The following is a 12,214-nucleotide window of genomic DNA, read 5'->3' on the forward strand; positions in this document are numbered from 1 at the left end:
CTCATCAAGAGACGTTTTTTTTACTCCAGAGACTCTTTCAATAAATAAGCAAGCTGTGAATAGCTTGACACATCTTCAATTAATTCACTGAACCACATCTGTTGCAGATCTTGTTGCAACAACACTGCAACATAGCTGTTACGGCCAACTTTGTCAAAACCAGACGAATCAATCTTCTTTTAATTTTGAAATCTTCTCAAAACTGATATATGAACCTGGACACGTTCTTAGGAGGCAGAGGACGATCATCCAGCTATGAAATCTCAATCAAGAATCAATCAAATCAATTTTCCATCTTTGAATCAATAGTTGACTTAGAAAAATAGAAACTAAAACAAGTTTCTAGATTTTTTGAAACATGCCAAAGGAAACTGGCCAGCTGCAAAGACATTTCCAAACGCAAACATCCCAGCAAAACATTCCCAAAATAATGCCAATCAAATCCGATTACAATCAATACACAAATTGAGAAACAAATCCCAACAATCTCTCCCTTTGGCATTGTTTTGGCAAAACTAATAATAGCAACTAAAACACAATACTTTTTGCACCAATCAAGTTTCTAGACTACTTACTCCCCCTTTTTGACAAAAATAAGCCAAACATCATAGAAAATGAGTAACACCTTCCTGCAAATTGCTCCCCCTGAATCCTGCACGAGTCATACTCCCCCTGAATATGGTATTCTCCGATGCATATTGCTTTTATCACCTATCAAAAACTTGAAGTAACCATTACCACAATACTCAGATTTATTAGTACATGCTCTAAAAGAAGTATAAGCCCCAAGACACCTTAAATCAGATTTCCTTACCCACACACGTCTAGGAAATTTATTTTGCACATCAATCTTTGCTTTAGGTGTCCTTCTTGTGAATGCGAAATTTGATGGATTAATAATCATACCTCTTTTTAAAGCATTCAAGTATTTGTAACATCTAGGTCTAATGTGGCCAGGCAAATTACAATAGTGACAGATAGGAACGAACCTGTTTGTTGCTTGCCGTGTTACAACAAACTTCTTGTCTAATCTTACCTGAGATTTCTTAAAAGACTGCATCATAGTACTGGCGGCTCCTTTCATAAAGACAGTCTTCCCAGAAATTTCTTGACCCTTGTAGCCAAGGCCTGAATGATCACCACAAGTTTTTTGTTGTGAGAGTAAGTGATCCAATTTTGATGTGCCAGAGTTTAGCATCCCTAAATTCTTCTGGATCTGCTCCAATTCGAGTCTGGTCTCAGCAAGCTTTCCTTGATGCTTTGTTGCCAAGATTTCATAATTTGTTGCAACCTTCTTCAACTCATCTCTTTCCTTTGTTAAGACACCAACTTCATCTTCAAGCGATTTGTTTTGTTTGCATACAACAAGCCATTTGTTGTACATCTTCTTATAAGCCTCCTGAATCTTCCCAAGGCTTAGGTCATCATCGTCACTGTCATCTTCAGTTTCATCCTCGAAATCTATATCATCAACAATTCCACCAAAGGTTGTTGCAGACGCTATTGCAATAGACTTTGTAACAACATTATCAGTGAAAAATAAATTTTTATTTGAGAATTCATTTCTTACAGTGAAAGCCACATAATTGCTAGTGTGATCATCTGCATCCTCTTGATTTTCATCTGAATCATCACTCCATGATGCCGTGGCAGCCTTATTTTTCTTCTTGAGAGTGTTTGCACACTCCGCTTGAACATGTCCAAATCCTTCACATTCTCGGCATTGTATTCCCTCTTTTCTTTTCTTCTCTTCAAACCGTTGAGAATTAAAATTCTTCTTTTGAGAATTTTTGTTCTTTGAATTCTCTCCAAATCTCCCTTTCTTGTTGATCTTTCTCAGTATTTCATTGAATTTTTTGGTGAGTAAAGTAAGAGACTCACTCAAGTCCTCATCTTCGTCAGTCTCATCTTTGGTGGACATCTCATCATAATCTGCATTAAGAGCAATGCCTCTACTTTTCTTTTTAGCCTTAAAGTTCATCTCAAAGGTTTGAAGATTACCTATGAGTTCATCAAGTCTCATCTTCTTCACGTTTTTTGCTTCTTCGATGGCTGTCACTTTGTAAGCAAAACATGTCGGAAGTGATCTCAATGTCTTTTTCACCAATTTGGCGTCAGAATATTTTTCTCCAAGGGCGAAGGCTTCGTTGGCAATATCACAAAGCTTTGAGTTGAAATCGGCAATGCACTCATCCTCCTCCATTCATAAATGTTCAAAGCGAGTTGTGAGCATTTGAAGCTTTAAAGCCTTCACAGTATCCGTACCTTCATGCGCAGTTTGAAGAATGTCCCAAGCTTCTTTTGCGGTTTCACACGTGAAAATCAATTTAAATTGATTAACATCCACAGCATTGAAAATGGCGTTCAATGCTTTTGAATTACTGTTTGCTAGCTTGTCCTCATCGCTGGACCATTTCTCTTCTGCCTTAAGGACGGTATTACCTTCATCATCTTTAGATGTTGGATGAGTCCATCCGGTTAAGATAGATCGCCATGCCTTCTCATTAATAGCTTTAATGAAAGCTTTCATGCGAGCCTTCCAATAGGGGGGATACCTTCTAGAAGCGGTGCTTTGTTCACAAATCTTCCCTCTCTCAAGACATCCATTCCTGTAAAATCAACCAGTACACTAGGACCTCACTGAAAAACACGTCAATGACCCGCTCTGATACCAATTGTTAGTACCGGTTTTAGTCTTTTAATAATTTATAAGACAATATGAATAATGTAGAGACATAAAATAAAAGAACACGAGAGAAATGGTATCGCGGTTTGGTAACACCCTACTCCACGGGGCCACGCCCAGATGATGAACAAACCACTAAGAACTCTTTTATAATTCAATTGGACTTAATCTACCCGAGACTCCCCCTCTAAGAAGACGCCTATGAACTTGCAATTTTCCAATAGACTTGAACATCGAGATCCCCTCGACTTTTTAACATTGGAATCCCTCCAACAAAGTTTTTCTCCCGAAAACCACTCAAATCATCTTACTCAATACAAGTGCTCACCCCTGTCTCACAACCCAGCAAAAAACTCATCAAGAGACATTTTTTTTACTCCAGAGACTCTTTTAATAAATAAACAAGCTGTGAATAGCTTGACACATCTTCAATTAATTCACTGAACCACATCTGTTGCAGATCTTGTTGCAACAACACTGCAACATAGCTGTTACGGCCAACTTTGTCAAAACCAGGCGAATCAATCTTCTTTTAATTCTAAAATCTTCTCAAAACTGATATATGAACCTGGACACGTTCTTAGGAGGTAGAGGAAGATCATCCAGCTATGAAATCTCAATCAAGAATCAATCAAATCAATTTTTCATCTTTGAATCAATAGTTGACTTAGAAAAATAGAAACTAAAACAAGTTTCTGGATTTTTTGAAACATGCCAAAGGAAATATGCCAGCTGCAAAGACATTTCCAAACGCAATCATCCCAGTAAAACATTCCCAAAATAATGCCAATCAAATCCGATTACAATCAATACACAAATTGGGAAACAAATCCCAACAGGTTTCCCCCTTATGGTTAGGGACCGTGAAGAAGTATATGATTCGCTTGTGCAACGTCCAATCATTATCAATAAAATGTGTTGTGAAACACATATAATTGATATTCTGGATTGATCGCCACGTATCTGTAGTAATAGCCATTCTACGTTTGCCCAAAAGACCACTCAATTTTTTCTTCTCTTTCGCGTAAAATTTGTAAATGTCTCTCGCAACTGTTATACGAGATGGTGGTTGGTACTTCAGTTGTAAATGTCTCTCACAATAGTTACACTTAGCCCGTCCTGTCCCAGGCAATTTTTTCACGTGCTCCCACACCATTGACTTCTTTCGTTTCCCACCCGCTTCTTCAGTCCGTTTCCTGCCCCCTTCTTCAGTCTCTTTCCCACCCCTTTCTTCAGTCTGCGTTTCTTTAGGTTCAGCTTCGTTTTTGGTGGGTGTAGGTTGGGCTTGTTCATGTATAGTCGTATTCTCAGGAATAATTTCAAGACGTTCACCCACCCGCAGCCATAATCCTTTAATACTTAGATTCATAACAATAAATTTCAATCAAACACAAAAATCAGTAAAACACAATGGCCATATTTCAGATTTTGTAGACGTACGACATAAGCATTTAATTTGTATTTCAGTATTAAAAAAAAAAAAAAAACAATTTCAGCACATTCAAGTATTCAACATTCACAATCAATCAGTATCACAATGTCAATATCAAATTCACAATAACAAAAAATATATATATATATATATATTGTTGACGGTTAAAATTAGTTAACAGATTTGTAACGAGTTTCTTGGTGATTTGTGAGTTGATTAGAGGTAAGATTCGTGGACTCAAAAGAAAAATAACAACACCAGGAATTATAATAGTTCACTCCAATGTAGTGCTACATCCACTAAGAGGGTTTTTTACTATTCTTGGTCGAAATTACAAGTTTTGAGGAGAGAGGTGTTTTTTTAAATCCGAACCCCCTCAGGCCATTCTCCCTACATATATACATCATGTCGTTTCTGCCAACAACAATTTCTAATTCATGACATTTCATATTATTATTAAGGGACACAAAAAGGGACAGGAATAAGGGATATTTCCGACTTAAGCTACGAGTCTAAAAGGGCTTAATCTAACTAGGGCTTCTTCATCATTCAGTCAAAGATGGCAAAATGTTAAATAATGACGGTTCATCCACTCTAGTCATACAAACATATCTGGGTCATGAGTTCAACTCGTTAGAAACGACAACAATCCCAGGAAACGACACCACTGCAGTGGAGAAGGCTTTTTTGTTAAATTTTCTTCAACCAAGAATATATATAGCTAAACAGAAACATACTTTTATTGAGCATTCAGAAATCACTATTGATCACATTTTTATTTTTCCATACATAAGCACACTTTTTATTATCACACGAGTACAAAGCAACACGCAAACCTTGCATAATGAGGCCAACTTCGACATTAACGGTACGTAGTCATATTAGTTGGCTGTTTATTAATTGAAAATAATTTGCAAACATTTTCCACTATAACCCGAACTTTAAGAAAGCAGCTCAAGCTTGATGCCACCAATGGTAACCGGATAACTATTATTCGGCACGAAAGTGACGAATACGGAGTCATCATTGTCGGCTCCGATCTCATCCAACAAGTCCGTTATCCCAAGATTAAGCGAAACCTTGTGGATATGGTGGTGATCTCCACCATGTTTATGCTTATGAGGCACGTTTGCGAAGCATCCGGCGAACTCGGCGTTGGCAGGACCAGGTGCATACTCGTCGTTCACGTACACGTCAAACTTCACACGCAATATTCCATCGAAACTAATGTCTTCAACCACCAACACTTCCTCTTCCTCCTCCTTCTCCTCTTTGCTCCTCGCCTTTTTCGCCGGCCTCGGCACCACTATAGTAACTGCCGAGCCCTTCAAAGTTATGGGGAAATCGGTGAGCTCCACCTTCCTCACATTAGGATTACGCGGCACGGCCAGTCTGGTATGGGGCATGCCCCTTTCTTTGAGCCAGGGAAGCTCGACCTTTTCATAAACATAGCCGAGCACCTCGGTGTTGAGGCAATCTCTGATCTTGACACGAACAAGCTGGGCGTGCTCGTCGTAGAACACGAACGAGAAGTCTAGAAAGTCCGGCTTCGTGATGTCTTTCCTCTTCGGGCCATCTAATGTCTTCCAAATGTTCCACATCCGATCGACATTGGCGTGGTGGGCGAAAAAGATGGGATCTCGGCCTACGGAGTCACAAAATTTATCAGGGATTTGAGTTAGATCAAAATTTTAAATAATACTCGCGCGCGTGACTTATTTGAAATAACAATTATACAAATCGTTGGGAAAGAAAAAGAGGTAGAAAAAAGAAAAGATAAAAGAAGTAATAATTGATATATTATCATTAGTGACTTTATTAATAATTAAATTAATACAAAATTAATCAATATGCTAAATAATTACAAAACAGTAATTAGTAATCAATATATAAGTAATTACTGTGTTAGTAATTTACACATAGTTATTAGTTTATAAGGAATTAATTAGTGTATTAATAAAAAATAATTAGTACATTAATAATATATGTATTCTATTTAGTAAGTAAATAATGAACTTTTAATTACATGATTAAATAATTAGTTAATTAGTTACTAATGTTTATTAATAGCCTATTATTTGAAATATATTACATGATCAATTTTTGATAATTATTCCTTAAGTATTCATTAATTACTAATTATCAATAATTATTTGATTAGTATATTACACAATTAATAGTTATAATTTAATATTAACTATCTTGCTAGTTACTATTTATTTATTAATTATCAACTATTTACTAATTAATATATTATATAATAGATATATAAATTATTAATTATTTATTTAGTAACCTATTAACAATGATTCCATTATTAATATATTATATAACAATTTTCAACAATTCAACTCCTGAAAAATAAAAAAGAGACAAAATGAAGAAATAAATGAGTTTTAGGATGATAGGACGAAAACAAAAAAGAAAATAAAATTTAAGGAAAAAAATATAAAATAGTCAAAAATGACTAAATTGAAGAAATAAATAAGCTTGAGGATGAAAATAAAAAAGAAAAAGTAAAAGAAAGGATTTAAAAAAAACGAGAGGTAAAAGTTAGAAAAGTAATAAAAACCCACAAAAAGACTAAATAACTTGACCAAACCTTAATTAGTGCTTTTGTATGTAGATGAATAGTAAATGCATTATGCTTTTTATTATAGTTATAGATAGATTATAGATTCTAGATTATACATTACAAATCTCATAATCTTTATGTATCTTTATGCACGCTAATTCATTTGATATGGATGAGATAGGTTAAGAGCTCGAGACTCCAAATTGAAGTTCTGAAAAGTGTTAGCATGTAAATAAATATCCGTTGAACTTTGTACTTTATTTCAAGACATTTATTGAATTTCGAAAAGGGTTTGTTTCACCCCTTTAAATATTTGACCTTAGTTCAAAATGTCCCCTAAGCTTATAAAACTTACAAAAAAAAAAAAGGATATGGCACTACTTATACTTATATAAATATCCCTAAACTATTGATTTTAGTTACTTGCTATAGAATTATTACTTTTGTGTTATCTTGTCGCTTGATATTTTAAAAGTTTGAGAGATAAATTGACACAAAATCAACAGTTTAGAAGATATCTATGAAATGATATTAGTTTAGGGGGTGTTTTGAACCAGTTTTTATATTTTATATATATGATGTTTATAAAATGATATTTTATATTTTACTTTATTGTATTATATGATGTTTTCAAAATATATATATATATGCACTATTTACATATATATACACACACTATTTACCATTTTTTTTCTTAAAAAATGTCATATGTACTATAATTTAATGGAACTCTCAAGCTAGCGCTAATTAAGTGGCTCCGTCCCTACCTGCAGAGTAGAAGGCGCCCATGTCCTCGCCCAGCGGCGTTTGGGGCGTTATTTCATGGCCGGTCCAGATGTGGACACAGTTGTGCGGGTGCTTCTCGATGCTGCCGGGCGTGGTCGTGCTTCCTTCACGATACGGGGAGCCGAAGAAAAGCAACGGGAGTTTCGCTCCAGAAACCATATTCTTGTACATGACGCCGTAGAGATTATCGTCCACTTGTTCCTCGCGGGGCTTAGGAGCTTTACCGTTATGATAGTCGAGGTCGACGGTAGTGGGCGGCTGGTGAGCGGTGCTTCGGTTTAGGTCGTACAACGCGGATGATTCGTCGGTATACATGTCCGGTATTTGCATCCCATCCGGATGGTCCCAGTTCCAGAAGGGCAAGGCGAAGTTCGGGTCACCTATGAGGTTACCCAATATTTTCTCGTAAAAGTAGACGTACCAGCGGTGGAAGGGAAAGAAGAGCCAACTGTTGTGGACTAGAAATTGAATATATTTGCCGAGGCCGTCTTTGTCACCGTCTGGGCCATCGCAGTAGAGGGCGTGGATGTTTGCTTGTTGCATGAAATTCCGGGGGTCGGATGGGGGGAGATTTCGCATGATCTCTGTTGCTTTGTTGTACTTGGCGATGTACTCACTGCTGACCTTGTGTGCCGGCTGCCTTACCCGGAGGGAGGTTACCGGCGGCGGCACATAATCGATCTGGGCGCCGTTGAGCTGGCCATGAATGAGAATATTGATGATCTACGTGAAAGGACTTAATTTGCTTTTAAGCTTTGATAGACTAGGATGAATGAAGCCATAACCCATCTTTGAATTTATAGGGAAATATTCAGTCTGAATATTTTATTTATTTATTCGTTTGTTTCATTATTGTTGTTGTTGTTGTTGTTGTTGTTATTTTTGCTGGGAAGAAGATTTTGAGGACCTAAATTTTGATAACTATCTAATGGCAGCAAATAAAGAAGGACGATCAGAGAGAAGTTGATCGAGTTTATAACTATATATAATATTAATTTTCTCCAACAATGCTTCCTTTTTTTAATTATTTTATTTAATTACTCTTCATTCAATATGATAATTTTTCGTGTTGACTTGGGAGCTTAATTTCGTGGCTTGTTCTTGGATTTTTCGTTAGCACAGAGGCCTATTAATATTCCTTCATTTGTTTTTTTTTTTTTTTTTTTTTTTTTTTTTTTGAGTAATTAACTTGAATAGTTAACCTCCTATTTGTGCATCGTCAATCATTTAACTTATTTAAATGTTCACGTATATTTAAGAATATATATAGACAGAATTCTGTAATAATCAAATATTGATAATCAATTTATCATTGTTGATCATATATTTAGCATTTTGAAAACAGTGATTATAACAATAAGCTAACAACTCTCTAAACACACAGGCGTTGAAACGGTCGAAATAGATGTCAAAGGATTTGGTGAAGGAAATTCAAGTGATAAAGTGAGAGTTTTTAAATTTAAGTGATAAAGTGAGAATGATCTCAAAATTCAGGTAGTATCACTGAGATTAATCTATATATATATATATATAATATTAGGGAAATTATCTTTTATTTATAATTTTTTCTTTATTAGTATTTATTTTTGTATTAGGAAGCATCTTGATTTTAATTTCGGTAACTTACTCGATTATGTACCGTATAATGTCTATTTATGTGGAGCTCCCAACATAGTGCTCCTTACTAGTCAAGCATATTGCCGAACACCTTTAAATCTCTCCATTTTCTCTTCTTCGTTTTATTTTCTTATTTAATTATTATTATAGTATTGGAGTTTCATACTCTGAGTCTCTAATCCTCCATGATTAACATTTTTATCTCATACGAAGAGCCTCCAAATCCAGACAATGCGCCTCCAAACCCCAGGCAATACGTCTCCAATCTCCAGGCAATGCGCCTCCAGCAATGCCCTAGCGCCCTCTTCTCTCTTCTTAACGATTGACGTCCCAACGCCCTTGCGTCCTCTTCTCTCTCTTGACGGCTGCCATCTTTGCACCCAAGCTTTATCTCTTCCACGATGATTGTTGTCTCCATCCTGCATCTTTGTACTCTCAATGATTGTCATTCCTACGCAACTATTTCAATGTCTTTATTTTGTTGGAAAAACCAAAAAAAAAAAAAAGGAAAAAGAAAAACTTACAAGATTAGATGTCCTATCAGAGCTCTATCTTGCGAGGACATATTAGGAAAAGTATATTACAAGCGTCCTCTTCTCTCTCTCTCTTTCTACATTCATGTTTTACACCATAAGTCTTGGATTTACCTAGACTATTCTTATGGTAAATCCATTTTTATGCTGTAAATCCTAGATTTACCATCAGAATAGAATATGTATTCTCAAGGTAAATTCATGTTTTACGCTCTAAATCAAAGATTTACCATCAGAACACAAATTGTGTTTCTTTGTTCAAATCCTAAAATTACAGTGTAGGATTTACCATCAGAATATAATTTCTCTTCCTTACACAGTAAATTAAGGATTTATCATCAGAACACATATTGTGTTTATTCGTAAATCCTATATTTACAGGGACATTTTAAGAATGTTAATTTAGTGTAAATCCTATTAGACCTATTTATTAACTAATTATAGATCTTAACCTATTTGTTTTTATTATCCTTTTAGTCATATCTATTTCCTTCAATCTCCCATAAAATTATATGACCAAGACCCAATATATGCTCATAAAAAAAGACTTATCCAAATAAAAAATATATATATGACCATGACCCAATTTATGCTCATTTAAGAATGATTTGTTCAAATAAAAAAAATATATGACCGTGACCCAATTTATTATGATAAAAGAAGACTCCAATGAATGCAAATTATATAAATACTTGATGGACAAGATCGACAATAGATCTATATGCTCGTAAAAAAAGACACATCCAAATAAAAAACTATATAACGGCAAATAAAGGAAGACTCCAAGGATCATTTTGACATTATCTTTAAAATTTCTTTTTGGATTATAGTGCACTTTTTTTTTCCATTCCTACCTTCTCCCTTTCCCACAACGTCCCATGTGCATATATAAGGGGATGTTTGGTTGGAGGATTCAAACCATGATTTGAATCATCGTTCATGGTTCGCTACAGTGTTTTCTCTCACAAAAAATACACGTAAATAAAAAATGATTCTAATCACATTGATTTACCCACTAGACTTGTCGGCTCCTCCTCTTTTCTCTCTCTCTTTTTTTTTGTTAATATCGCGTGATCTGCAGCATCCGCTCCTTGAAAGTCAAGTGAGAGAAGATGGTAAACTAGCTACTCTGCTTTCAAGGAGCGGATGCTGCGGATCACGTGATATTAACCAAAAATAAAAGGAGGAGCGAACAAGTCTGGTTGATAAATCAATATAAAGGCTGTGTTTGGAGTTGTTTTTATTTTTGTTTTTCACGTTTTTTGAGAAAGAAAAAATAAAAACGGGAGAGAAGCGGCGTTTGACACAATTAAAGATAAAACATGAAAATGAAAATGATTTTTTAGTTTAGTGTAAAATGAGAGAAATGAAAAACGACTTTTAGTCGTTTTTCATTTTTTGTTTATGTTTTCTCTTCTCTCGAGCAGAGAGAGATATTAATTGATTTTTTTATACTGAATATAATCTCTTGATAAAACTACCAAACGCATTTTCAAAAATTATTTCTATCTGAGATTGAAAATGTTTTCATTTCCATTTTCATACAAAAAATAAAATCATTTTAGAACGAATTCCAAACGTACCCTATATATGCACATGGGAAGTTGTGGAAAAGGGAGAAGATAAGAGGGGGGAAAAAAATTTGCACTATAAGCCAAAAAGAAATATAAGATAGTGTCAAAATGATCCTTTATAACTTTTCGTCAAATAGCAGAATGTTGCTTTCTTACTTATTACCGTTGTAGTACTAATCTTAGTTCAAAACTAGTGGATTGGTTGCACGGATATTTAATTAATAGAATTAGGGGAAGAAAGGCCTACGGGTAATAAATTGGAGGATAGAAAGTTGGAAGAAGAAATAAAATGAAATTCCTACTAATTTAATGAATACAAAATACAATCAAATCACAAAAATATGAACATAAATTTTTAATTACATTAAATTTGCTATATAGGAAAAAAAAAATTGGATACACAATTTTTACTAATGCATACTGAGAAGAGGATCTGCGTATTCTTCAATTAAATAATTCTCATCAAAAAATTGTATAGACAAAATAGTTAGATAGTAAGTGAATAAATAAAATTAAAAAACCCAAAATACAAATCAGTTAGATAGTAATCAGTTTTGTAATTTAAAAAAAAATCAAAAGTCAGTATACAAATCAGATTCAAATCAAAATTTGAAACTGTTCAATCACTTAACAAAGCATGACACATATATAGAGATGAAGAAAATCACTTATAATAGACATTTCATACATGATAGGAATTACAGAAAAATACACTACAATCACCAATCAAGAATAGGACCACAAAAAAAAAAAAAAAAAAAAAACCAAGTTGTTGCGAAAACAATAATTGTATGTGAAAAGTTGACTCATGTATTTTTTTTTCGTCGCTATTAAGATATATCAATAATAACTCAAACATAACTTAGCAAAGTTTTTAGCTGCAAACTAAATTATTAAAGGATTTGTACACAATGTCAATAAACTGGAACATCAGCGAATGGAAGAAAACAAAATCCTAAATGAGCCCAGCAGCAACAACAACAATTACTAAGTCAGTATTGAGAAATAATT

The 12,214-nt window shown here is 34.5% G+C and overlaps 1 protein-coding gene across 1 annotated transcript; it reads right to left on the reverse strand.

Annotated features, from left to right (window-relative positions):
- Positions 1 to 5,059: 5,059 nt before the first annotated feature.
- On the reverse strand, positions 5,060 to 9,514 carry LOC21385502 (polyphenol oxidase, chloroplastic). The gene is made up of 4 exons (XM_024174677.1): positions 9,306 to 9,514; positions 8,546 to 8,579; positions 7,461 to 8,136; positions 5,060 to 5,763 (listed from the first exon to the last, which is right to left on the reverse strand). Exons 1-4 carry the CDS (start codon positions 9,512 to 9,514, stop codon positions 5,060 to 5,062), a joined length of 1,623 nt encoding a protein of 540 aa, XP_024030445.1.
- Positions 9,515 to 12,214: the final 2,700 nt, after the last annotated feature.

This window comes from Morus notabilis, unplaced genomic scaffold (assembly GCF_000414095.1).
Source record: "Morus notabilis unplaced genomic scaffold, ASM41409v2 Scaffold2424, whole genome shotgun sequence".
NCBI lineage: Eukaryota > Viridiplantae > Streptophyta > Magnoliopsida > Rosales > Moraceae > Morus > Morus notabilis.